This window comes from Acanthopagrus latus, chromosome 4 (assembly GCF_904848185.1).
Source record: "Acanthopagrus latus isolate v.2019 chromosome 4, fAcaLat1.1, whole genome shotgun sequence".
NCBI lineage: Eukaryota > Metazoa > Chordata > Actinopteri > Spariformes > Sparidae > Acanthopagrus > Acanthopagrus latus.
In genome coordinates, this window is record NC_051042.1 from 27,042,520 (window position 1) to 27,054,958 (window position 12,439).

General features: G+C 41.8%; 1 protein-coding gene across 3 annotated transcripts in view; it reads left to right on the forward strand.

The window, feature by feature from the left end:
* Positions 1-728: 728 nt before the first annotated feature.
* Positions 729-12,439, forward strand: part of lpin1 (lipin 1) — a 28,812-nt gene continuing 17,101 nt past the window's right edge. The window contains exons 1-3 of one of the 3 annotated variants that reach the window (XM_037096172.1): positions 729-1,089; positions 11,502-11,702; positions 12,182-12,277. In XM_037096172.1, the coding sequence (XP_036952067.1) occupies positions 1,012-1,089; positions 11,502-11,702; positions 12,182-12,277 (375 nt within the window). In that variant the 5' untranslated portion in view covers positions 729-1,011. Of the gene's footprint in view, positions 1,090-7,930; positions 8,117-11,501; positions 11,703-12,181; positions 12,278-12,439 lie in introns of those variants that run through there. The other 2 variants (XM_037096173.1, XM_037096174.1) reach the window with 2 other exon arrangements.

The following is a 12,439-nucleotide window of genomic DNA, read 5'->3' on the forward strand; positions in this document are numbered from 1 at the left end:
GAATCTACACTGTAGAAAGGCATCCTGGCTGAAACAGGCTTAAGTGCACTTAAAGGATCTTGTGCCTGTCAGGCAACTGTTTCCAGCAGTGTCTTTACCGGTCTTAAAGAGATACCGGAGAACACGAGTGAAGCCTCTCTTAGCTTGAGTATCAACAGCAATGAGAGTCAAATGGTAAATACACTTCAGTTACCACGCAGCCTCCATGTCCCCCACATGAACGCTCACTGGTGTGACTGCATGTGATGCAAAGTGACTTCAGAAACTGTTTTTGTTTTTGGACAGTCAGTGTCACACAGATGATAAAAACATAAAGAGAGGGATATATATAGATGGTGTCTGTTCCATGTCCTGACAGATTTGAGTCATGTGCAGTTTGATCATATGAATTGTCATATGTTGTCAATTCACAAATCCACAATGCATGTATGTTTGCTAGAATTTGTGTGTGCGTGTGTGTGTGTGTGTGTGTGGAATCAGATTTTGGCCTCAGACCAGCAGTAAGGTCCAGCACCTCTGGACCCTCTCAGATTTCCTCCAAGTAGTCCATTCCCAGAACTCTCTCGATAAATTTAGTCTAAAAGCATGCTGCATGTCGCACAAGCAGCAGCCACTTACTCAAACAGTGCCACAGATTTAAAAAGCAAAGGACTCAGAACCATCTAGAAGAGAGCTTTTGCACCATCTAGAAGTAGAGTAGGATTGTCAGACAGAGTTTGAACGGCACTCTGTATCTATCAATAGGTACCGACGAACTGCTGTAGGTTTAACAAAGACACTTAAAGATTGTTGAAAAAGCTGAGCGTGAAAGGCTCAGTCACCAAATCAAAGATTTCTGACGTTATCACCTCAGAGCGTGACGTCTTTCAGGAGATTTCCGCTCAGACCTCTCAAGTGGATTCATCCAGACATCCTGCTGTGTTCTGAGACTCCTCGCAGCGTATTTCATCGAACAGCAGATCAGCAGAGACTCAGGACAGCACAGGACTGTGAGGGGTGCGACATGGAGAAATGACCCCCATGGAAGAGCTAAAGCAAGACTTCAGCAGCTACAGTGAGGATGGCAGCCCCAGTGACAGCTGGTCTTTGGTAACAACACCACCATGATAATATACTGTATCTCATGTAGATATGTGATGTTAGGGGAGTTTAACTGACAAATATCACCACGAAACTTCCTCAGTTGATGACAACAATTAGTTTGGATTACAAGTTTTTTGGTTAAATATGCAAATCAATATTTTATTAAGTTTGTGCCAACTTGCGTTAATGTCCAGAACAGAAGTTTTTAGCATTACCTTCCCACTATTCTGAAAGATGACATGTTACTGAAGCAAAATAGCCCAAAATCTCAAAGTTGGCGAATGCATAAACAAAAATATGTTTTCACCTGCAGCGTCTCCCCCTCAGAAAAAGGGAAATATTGATATATATGAGAGAAAATCATGGGGATATGACAAAAATCACTCTAGCGAGCTTTGACTTATTCTGTAGACTTTGGCTTAGAACAAAAATTGCTCCTAAAATTCTGGAAACAATCAGAGACAGGTGAAGTAGGCCTGGATTGCCCATATGACAAGACAGGAGTGAACAATGGAAAACACAGTCCTAAACTGAGCTCTGTAGCAAAGTGGAAGTATCTCTGCTGGAAACGACGGCGTTGTCGTCTGACAGGAGAATAGGAGAGCGCTGTGACACTTTTTACTGAGAATAATCTGTGACAGTAACACTTTGGCATGGACAGAGATGGATGGATGTGAGGAGGGATCACCTTACTGCTCAGAAGGTCTTCACTTACTTTCCTCGAAAAAACAAAAAACAAAAACTGGACTGTGTCCTTAAAAACAGTGCGATTAGATAACACGCTTGCTCTGTGGGTCTGTTTTATATTTGAGCCTGTGTGTCTGTTTGTGCTCTGTTGTACAACCCTGCACTTTATTGAGCGCCGTGTACGCTGCTTCAGCGCTCAGAGCATGTGAGCGCTGGTCTCTGTTTGTGTGCAGTATAACCATGTGCTAGATCAACAGCTCACATCTCCACGCATGACCTCCGGCCCACGTAGGTACTTATAAAGGCATATTACACCACAGTTAGCGAAAGGCATTACATAATAGTCCAGCTATGCAAGGGCCTGTGAGCAGCTCTGTGGGCTCAGGCAGCACCTCCACGTTCCCTCGTCCTCCTTTAGATAATATGTGTCTGGAGTTAATCTTTAACTGGGCATTTTTGCCATTATTTTGTCCCCTGTGGCCACTGTGTCCCTCCGTATGGAAATGTTCAAATGGTAATCAGATTATTTATTGTCTATTAAATATTTTGGAGGGAAAGATTTTATGTGTCAAGTTTACTGTAGATTCCCCAAATCCTTTTTTAACTACATTTTTGGAATCAATGTAAACACAAGCAAACCTTGTGAAACCTCAAACTACATGAAAAGATTAATTTTAGATCACATTACATTACATTAAATTACATTACATTATATTGGACAGGCTTTATTTATCCCACAAATTACAACACTTGTTAGAACAGCTCAAGATGCAACAAGTACAAAAAAGAATCAGACAAATATGCATAAAGTTAAATAGAAAATAAATGGAAAAAATAAGTTTTGTGATATATATGATAAGTGAGGTCATCACACCCTTAGATTAAGAGCTGAAATATCAGAATGAAAGAAATTTCCTCCAAAACTCGCAGAATCTTAAACTGCAATAAATTTGCTAACTAGGAGTCAATGGAAGGCTCGAGTGGAAGACATATTTGTGCAATGTTTTTTACTCTCACATTACAATGATGCGTGTTCACATGTAACAGCACAACTTTAGAGATGCAACCAAAATATGAGCTGAAATCATCAGCAACGACTGAAGATAGCATGCTAATCAGTTAGCAAAGGGAAACTCCTGTGCTATGCTAAGACTCCCCTGGTGATAACAGATAACCCTGGTGATATGTTGCCATCTATGAGTTTTGCATATCAATTTGACAGGTGGCCAGTCAACATTAACATTAACATATTGCACCTATGATTGTTCATTATCTCTGGTTAAGTGTCTTCCTGGCCCCTGAGCATGTCGTGTATGCTAATAACACATTTGTACAGTACAGACATAATTATGACATGTTTATGATGGTAATAAAACCTGGAATGTCACAACTTCTAAACATTATGTAATAGGATTAGTTAAATCTGTCCTCTGCTGCAGTGGGTCAGGCAGTGGCCACGCAAAGAGCATGTGCTGCTCTCGCTTTCTGTGAAGAGTAGTGAAGGACTGACCCCTTTTTCGGGTCAGTGTGTACCACTGAACAATATGTACCACTGTTGCTCTTCTACTAATGAATTAAAGGGAAGATATTTGTTCAGTGTCCCATGTCAGACATTGTTGTTTGGGTCAAAAACAGGCCTGGTGGAATGTCTGTCCCCGACAACTAAACTAATCAGCTTTTTCTAAAGCCCAGGACCTTGTCTGGTGACACTCTACCTTGTGGGCGGGTCGAACGGTTCAGTAGTATGTATGTGTGGCTCAGGCAGCCTTCCCATTGGCTCATGCAGCCCATCCCCCAAAACTCCCCCGTCTCCTTGGTGATGAAATGAATGCATTCTTGACCTCAGAGAGGGTGCCTGGGAGAGATCAGGCTACCCTTCTCCAAGCAAACCAACTTCTTCCTTCCTCTCCGTCCCTCCTCACGTGTCTGCCATGAGGTAACACTCTGCAGGGCGATGGAGAGTCAGCCGGCCCACACACAAACACTTATACTGTTAACAGACAGGCACATATACACATGCAAAAAAAAAAGCAAATATTAACTCACCCATACAAACAAACAAAGCACATGGCATCAAATGTGCTTTACTCAATGAAATTCCTGAAATGTCACAGGAGTCAAGTATTGTGTCAGTGTTTACAATTTCACCTCCTTCATGCTTAAATATGTTTGATTCACTGCCAGCCCTGTTCAAAGACCTGCAGCCAACATGACATCCAATAAAATACCTTAGGTTCAACCCAGGAAGGATCTAGAGGTCTCGTTCACCAGTCTGGAAATGTTGGTATTTACATCACTAGCAAGATGGGCCGTGGCTAACTGGCTAGCATGCTAACTTCAGTCATTGTCTCTGCAACATACAGACGTCTGTTTTTTCTTCAAATTCTGGTGATAAATGTAGTTGGGGTTTTTTTTTCAGGTATTCAACAACAATTCTTATACAAACACAATATAACTTGTTAGTTTGTGAGCTTTTGTAGTGTTGTGAGGCAGATTTTGTTACTATAAGACACAGCCTGCCTAGCTGTCCCCCCCCTGTTTCCAGTCTATATGCTAAGCTAAGCTAACCTGCAGCTTGAAATTTGCCACACAAACATCAGGATAATAAATGATAATAAATACTGAAGCATGGCATAAAACCAACAGATAAAATATTAGTATACCTTAGTTTAAAATATATAAAACAAACCCATTTATTGCATTATCCATAATGGACTTATAAGACTTTAAATATAGAAAATATATACTGTAGCCTCAGAACACCTGACTTGATCACTCTGCACCACAGAGTAAATAAACCAGTTCTTCACTCTGTCACACATCAACACAAACTTCAACATCCTGCAAACCCCCCCTGTGGTCGACTCCCCTACCTCTGTGTCCTCTGTCTCCCCCTCTCCCCTCCCTCTCCAGCTCTAGTTGGCTTCTTGTTGCTCCCTGATGAACGACTCAGTTCTTAGAAAAACCCAACACGTGTTTCCTTGTTCCCTCTCTGGCTGCCTGCTGCTGATAGTGTGTGTGTCTGTGTGTGTTTACGTGTGCGTGCGTGTGTGTCCATCAGCAACTTTGTCAAAGTGAATACTCACATGTTTACCAGCTACACACTGCAATTGTGTGTACGTATTGATTGACGGCAGACATCGATCCTCGAGACACATGAACTGTATCACATGTTGAGACTGGAGTTTCACGAACGCACACACACACAAAACCTGTTCTCTTAAAAAATGCCTCATTCCTCGAGAGATCTTCATCTTGGTCTCTTTTAGCACGTGCAAACACATTGAGAGAGTTACCGTGTGCTGTGTGTCTGTGTGTGTGTGTGTGTGTGTGTGTGAGTGTGTGTGTTTAAAAAAAAATCTAGAATAGCACACAGAAGCGCGGGAAGAGTTGGATTGAAGTGTAAATGCGGAGGGCTGTTTCTTAGAATCATTGGGCAAGGACAAAAGCCATGAGGCTCAGCCGGGGAGACTCTTTGTGTTTGTTTCTTTATACTGAGAACTTTAAGAACATTGCATAACCTTTTTTTTATAATCTGATTTCACAGTATAAGTCAGGGACATACTGCAAACTGTGATAACAGCTAATATAAGAATATATAAATCTAGATCATTTTTCTGCCAGTGTGCTCAGCAGTGTTTATCTCTATAACTTTATTGTTAGCCCAGAGGTAATTTGGTTCGCAGCCATAGCCGTGCATTAAACCTTTAAATCACAGGAAACATGCTTACAACAGCAATTATCCAAAACATTAGAGCACATTGTTTTTTTTCTTTTTAGTGTCACAGCTATTAAACGTGTGAACATGTCCTTGTTCATTGAAGCAGGTCTGAGCGTGTCTGGAAGTGTTTGCCTGATGTCATCAGTTAGTTTGATGCTGTTCGCCTGATCGATCTCCTGTCATCATCGCGCTCTGCTGCACTCTGTTTAGTCAACTCATCCCTGGGTGAACATTTTCCTGATCGCTTCTCTGTTTACTATCACAGTGCTGTCAGTCTGCAGCCTTCGATTTGTCTAAAGGGCTCATACACATACAGTATGCAGTGCTCTACAGGTTACTGTGCCTTGAGCACAGCACAGGTGTTGTGATGTACAGGTGAACAGTTCAGGAGACTGATAATCTTACGTGTGTGTATGCTGAACACATACAGTAGTTATATGGTCTGAGCTCTCTTGCGTTATACGAGGAGATTGATCCCACGCTCATATCAGACTGTCGGTCATTTCAGCCTCTAGCTCAAGCCTGCAGTCGGTCATTTTAGGGGGGAAAAAAACAAGACTTTAGGAAGTTGCTGCTCCCTGCCAAGATATAATCCTGCACATGACCACTCATGAAACCATGAACTGTAGTTTTGAGGACAAAAAAGAGATGTTATATTCCTGTATGTAGTGTTTAGAGGCAGAAATGGAATGCAATATTCAGAATTATATTTACATCAGTGTGTGTTCAGCTACAGCTTATATATATATATATATATATATATATATATATATATATATATATATGTACAGAGTAGAGTTGCAGTTAATGGTGATTCCTTCATCAGAACAGTTCAAATAACTCTAATTAGCATGTGGCACATTTAAAGCTTGTAAGCTGTAAACTAAGTCCACCGTTTGGGAATCAAAACCTCCTAAAAATAAAAGACCATGCCAGCATTGCCTAAGTCTGGCCTGGTTGTGTCAGGGCATGTGAATAGATTACATTTTGAAAACGGAGACAGTCCGTAGCACAAATACAGATGCCTTCGAGCTGTCTGAATGTCACTGCTATTCTCGTCTCCTCCGCTCCACATACTAGATGCGTGTTCCTGTAGAATAAGAGCTGGATCCTTTTTACAGTCGCAGCTCTGCCAGTGTCACACAGGAAGAAATGTACGATGATTATATTTGGCTTTTGTAGGCTGCAACTAAGTGCATCATAGTATGTAGTTTGAGTTAATGGGTTGTCACATGTTGTTTGCTATTCGGCTCAGAGTTAAAACCTCTTGTGGCTTCAGTCACAGCTTCATCATATGACAGCTAAGCACTTAACATTGACATATTATAGACAGGACAGTGCATTTAATTGATTTAACGCGGTCCTGTTTGATATCTGAGATTTTCCCTGATAGCGCTGTGGATTGATGCCCAAAAAACATAAACAGGAAGATATTTAATGTCGCCCCTCCATGAATTATACTCTTGTTAATGATGATAAAAATGCAGCAGATTAGACATCCATACTTGAAGCACAGCTGAAACAAATCAGCTACAGCACTGGAGGATTGTAACATAATGAGAGTTGTCCTATTTCAAATAAGACGTCCTTTAGAAAGACTTTAAAAGTTGTAACTACTGGCTTTGTTAACTGATCATTAATCATTTCAAAATTCTCAATAAATCAGACTCAGTTGATAAAAACTAGGTGTTGATAAAATCGTTTAAGATTTTGTGTCGTTAATATCCAACTCATTTAAAAAGTCAATCACAGAGCATTTCCTAATGTTCCAATAAACTGAAAGTCCCAAATCTACATTCTTAATAGTTTATACATTTTTGATACATGAATTGTGGTCCAGATGCCCTGCAGCTCTTTCCCAGAAGGTCAGAGGTCAAACGGTTGATTGGACAGCTCTTCCTGATTAAATAAATCTTAAACATTAAATAAAGTGTCACTCTGCTTGAGTATAACATGGCATCCCAGAAGTGGTCCTTCAGAACGGCTTGAAAGTGATTTAAAAATATCAGTCAATGATAATAAAAAGCTGAATCCTGAACAACGGACGACATCGGCTGAGCGGGGATGTTCTCTGAAACTTTTTTTACAGAGCATAAGTCAGAAAAAGATGATTAAGTTCATTCAGAAATGTGTTAAACACCCAGGAAGATTTTCAGCTTCATCTCATCCTAAACAATAATAAAATATCCATATGTAGATTATTAAAACATGCGTTAATCTTCACCTGATTTATTTCTTTAAATGTGAATTTTTTAAAATTCTGCCCCAAAAAGTAAACGCTGTATGATTAGCCTACATTATTGTAGGCTAATCATAAATCCACCGACTTTAAGAGGGATTTTTCTTTTTTCTTTTTGTCAACATTGTGTGACGTCAGCGCCGGCTCAGCCAATCGCGTCGCTGCATTCCCGCAGTCCCGGTGGCGGTGGGAGGAATACGTTGAGTGCGGTTTAAATAGAGAAGAAGCCTCGAGCAGGAGAGATCAGAATCAGATGTCAGGGAAGCTTCGAGGCGAGTGTCTGACGCGAGGAGCGACATGTAACGGAGTGTAAAGGGCCGGCGGAGCAACATCTGGATGGATGGAAATATCGCGGAAATAGAGAGAGAGCGACGTCAATAAATAATGTAAGTGCGATCTGTGGACTGTGACCAGTAACCGGGGAAATATTCAGTACCCGCAAAAGCAGTTGAAGCATTAAATATAGATGCGTATATATATCTGACTGTAGGTTCTGACGTCTTGGCGGTGTCTTCACGTGTGTTGTGTGTGTTGCACCGTGTTTGAATGGAGCGGAGCTGCGGTGCAGACTGCAGAGCCTCACCCCGTGTGCAGATGTTTACATGTCGACCCCACAGGCCACACACGATACTACTGTAGTACTACGATCAAACCATCAGCAGGCTCGGGCTGATGGTTTTTCGTTGTGTGTGTGTGTGTGTGTTATACAGCTTCTGGACAGATGTTTTCACGCAAACAAACAAAAAAACATATTTTCCTTCTTGCTCATAGAGGATAATGAGGTCATAGTAAAATGTTATATTAGAAAATTAAAAATATATATATATATCACATTGAATTACAGTCAATCTGTCCTGGTTGTAAGAGGGAGTAATCCTGTAGTGTCACACTTGATTGATTTAATTGGATCATCTCCACATCATCATCATCATCATCATCATCATCATCTGGGTATGAATCCCTGTCACCTCTGTCTTCCTCTCTGTGGATCTTTGCTGACCTCACTGTCTTGGCTGTATTGAGAGTTATACTGTGGTTTAAACTGCACAGCTGTTAATGAAGAAGCCTCTGCTGCATTTATTTAGATGTTATTTACGTCCCCCTGTCATGTTGTGCTGTGTCTGTGCAGTGGCTGCATTCGATGACAGTCAAAGACCCCCTGAGCAGTCTCGTGATTGGCTATTATATAATAGGGGAAACATTGGGATTGGCTGTTAAACAGAGGCTTCCTGGAACAGTGGGCCAGGCTTTGGTTGTGTCCGTGTGAGTGTGTGTGCACAGGAATGGCTTCAACTGTTCACACGTGGTCCATGTTGATAGTGAAATCAAGTCTGTGGCATGTCCCTGAACTGGCTGCATGTGCGGGTGTGTGTTTTGCGAGACAAAGACAGTGACAAGTGAGACAAGAGAGGTCAGATAATCATGCAATCATTGCCAAACAGTCTGTCACTCCCAGTTTCTCCAGCGATAAGAGAGATTAAAGGGTCACTTCACCTTTCCAAATGACAAACAGGACAACATGTTTCCACAGTTTTGCTTTTATTTGCTCAGTTTTTTTTTTCCTTCTGCTCCAGATAATCGAGGGGGGAAAAACATTTTTAGAAAAAAAATCAACAGTTCATTTCAGTAAACAGCATCGTTGTTACTTGAATATCCCACAGCACATGTGACATTTTTGTCTGAAGACACCCACATTTGATTTAATGTTATGCACTGGTATGAAGCGGTGTAGTGTACTGTGAATCCATAGCGGGCAGGGCAGGTCAGGACCAGCCTGTGAAGACGCCCCGAGTGGGTCTGATGATGCAGAACAGGATAATGCTCGGTCATCAGAGCAGAAGAGCCCCAATCTGTTACTCTCAGTAATTGATGGGTGTTAACAAATCATCCTCGTCATTAGGATGTTCTCACATGGACTGCCAAAAATATATGAGCCATCTGTCCTCTGTGTGTGCGTGTGCGTGTGTGTGTGTGTGCGTGTGTGTGTGTGCGGAGACTGAGATTTAGAGGATGCCAGTATCTGAATCAGCACAAGCAGGTGGCAGGTGGAGATTTTAAGGACAAATTGTTGTGCAGGGAAGTGAGCGATGTCACATTTCTCAGGTATGTGTGTGTGTGTGTGTGTGTGTGTGTGTGTGTGTGTGTGTGTGTACAGATTCCATTTTTAAACAATGATAAATGTGTTGTAGACTGAAGCTAAAGTTAATTAATCCCATCCATTTTTCCTAACAGTCCACCGTCTTGTTTCTTTCTTTTTGTTTCCTTAAGAATTTCACCCTTTTTTTCTCACCCCACTCTTTTAAATGTAATTTATTTATACATTTACTCGAAAGGGCTAAGGCATATCGTGTTACGTTCAAAGAAAATGCAACCAGTGTTCTGACCTTAGCCAGTTTGCAGTCGTTGTCCCTGGTCAGGCTTTTAAGGGGTCAAACACATAACAAACACTCTGACACAAGCGCAGGGCAGGGACGGGGCTTCCATCATGTTTCAGTGCAATTTTAGTTTTATTTTAAAGTTTGTAGAATATTTTGATGATTATCAGGATAATCATCATGCATTGCAATTATATTTGGATAGAATAATCTTGGCATAACATTTTTACTTTGGCCCCGTGCCTACCAGAGAAACAAACAAACTCTACAAGCAGGAATTAAAAAATAAAAATGGCACGATTAAACTCCCTCTTTCATCCACTCTTCCTGCCCGTTGTCTCCTCTCTCGTCTAATCTGCCTGCTGCGTTTGGTTTCCACGTCCCTTTCAGCGGGTTTCAATCCAAGTCATTTTGCAAATTCGTATGTGTCAAATCAGACATGCTGTCATCCCTGTTTGGAGCCAAGGAAACGAATGGCACATATTTTGTTGAATAAATAATAACGCACGTTTGCGGTGATCAGACACAAAACTGATTCGGATGAAAAGTGGCTTTAGATGTGGAGCCAGTCCACAAAACAGAAATCGGAATCAGTGTCATAGTCCTGCTGTGTTTTTAAGTTTGTATGAAAGCACTAAATATCAACTCATCTATTAAAAAGTCAAAATAATATTTTTGACTCCTTCTGGTTGCTGAATGTATTTTCCATCTCTTTTTCCCTCTCTGCCCCCCGAATCAACACCCACCCGTCTCTCAGCTCGGTGAATGCATTTCCCTGTTTGTGTCTCTCTCCAGGGGCATGTTTGGCATTCTAGACAGGGAGCATTAGAGGCTGTGGATCAGAGAGACTGGCACAGCAACCCATGATTACTGCCGTTCCTGATGGACTCTATTTGCATTACAGAGAGTATAAGGCACTTTTGAGCCTTTTTCTATCAGGAGTTTTTGTCTTCTACAGACAAGAAAAAAAACAAGAACACAGCAGAGTGTTTTCACCCACACACCAACACCAACCACAAACATACCCGCAACAACGCGAGGGCAGAGAATGTGAGAACTGTCGATGTTTTTAAGGTTTCAGGAACCTGCCAAATATCTGAGATCGCAGGCGTGGCTGGCCTGTGTGGGCAGTAATTTGACTCAGTGGATCAATAATGTGTTTTAACGTGGCAGGATGACAGGGGTGGCCACACAAAACATTGCATCAATCAAGGGTTTGATCCCTGACAGACATTAAGGGTCATCTGTCGTGCCGGTGTTTGAGGCTCTGCATGCGTACGGGGCTTAAAATGTTAATAAATTGTATTTAATGGACCAAGAGAAGAATAAGAGGACATATTTTGTTGAAAATAAATAATAACTCTCCTTCCCTCTTTCCCTCCCTGTCTGTCTCCAGTTACAGACCATGAACTATGTGGGTCAGTTGGCAGGCCAGGTGTTCGTGCAGGTCAAGGAGCTGTACAGGGGACTCAACCCTGCAACCCTGTCCGGGTGTATAGATGTCATCGTGGTGCGGCAGCCCGATGGCTCCATGCAGTGCTCCCCCTTCCACGTCCGCTTCGGCAAGATGGGTGTGCTGCGGTCCCGTGAGAAAGTGGTGAGATTATAGGGTGCCCTGCCTCCTGCACGCTATCGCTCTCTTTGTCGTTGCATGCAAAGTGTAGACTTGTGAATGGGTAATTGGAGAGTTTAGAGGCCCTTGCTCACGCTTGTAATCTGACAAGAGCACAAAAGCAGAAGCCAATAAAGCTGCCTGAGAGATGATGACATACGTTTTAATAATCGTTGGAGGAAGATGTGTTCAGTAATAGTAGCAGTTCGAAGGTGTTTGAATACCACATTTTTAAAAAAGTAGTGCATTGCAGTACTGTAAAAGGATACATTTCTTAATACCTGTGGGTATGTTAAAGGCAATAGATCAATACAGAAATACTTAAAGAAATAACAACAGAGCTGGAAAAATATTACAGTTACCGCTAGCTGTTAAACTAGATGGATATTTGTTTAACATGTTGGAGGTTGTTTTTTTGATGCACATGAGGTTTAAAACATGACAATCTTGACTCTGTCGTGCAGGTGGACATAGAGATTAATGGAGAGCCGGTGAGTTTGCACATGAAGCTGGGAGAGAATGGAGAGGCCTTCTTCGTCAGAGAGACCGAGAACACACTGGTGAGTAATGATTGACAGAGTCATTACTCGGAGTCAGTAAACACATACAAATATAGGACGGAGCATATCTTACTGACACGAAGGTCTCTCAGGCTGAACTTCAATACAGGCGGCAGCGCTTGACTTGGACTGGCGGTCATTCACTTCTTGCCCGCTTCGCAC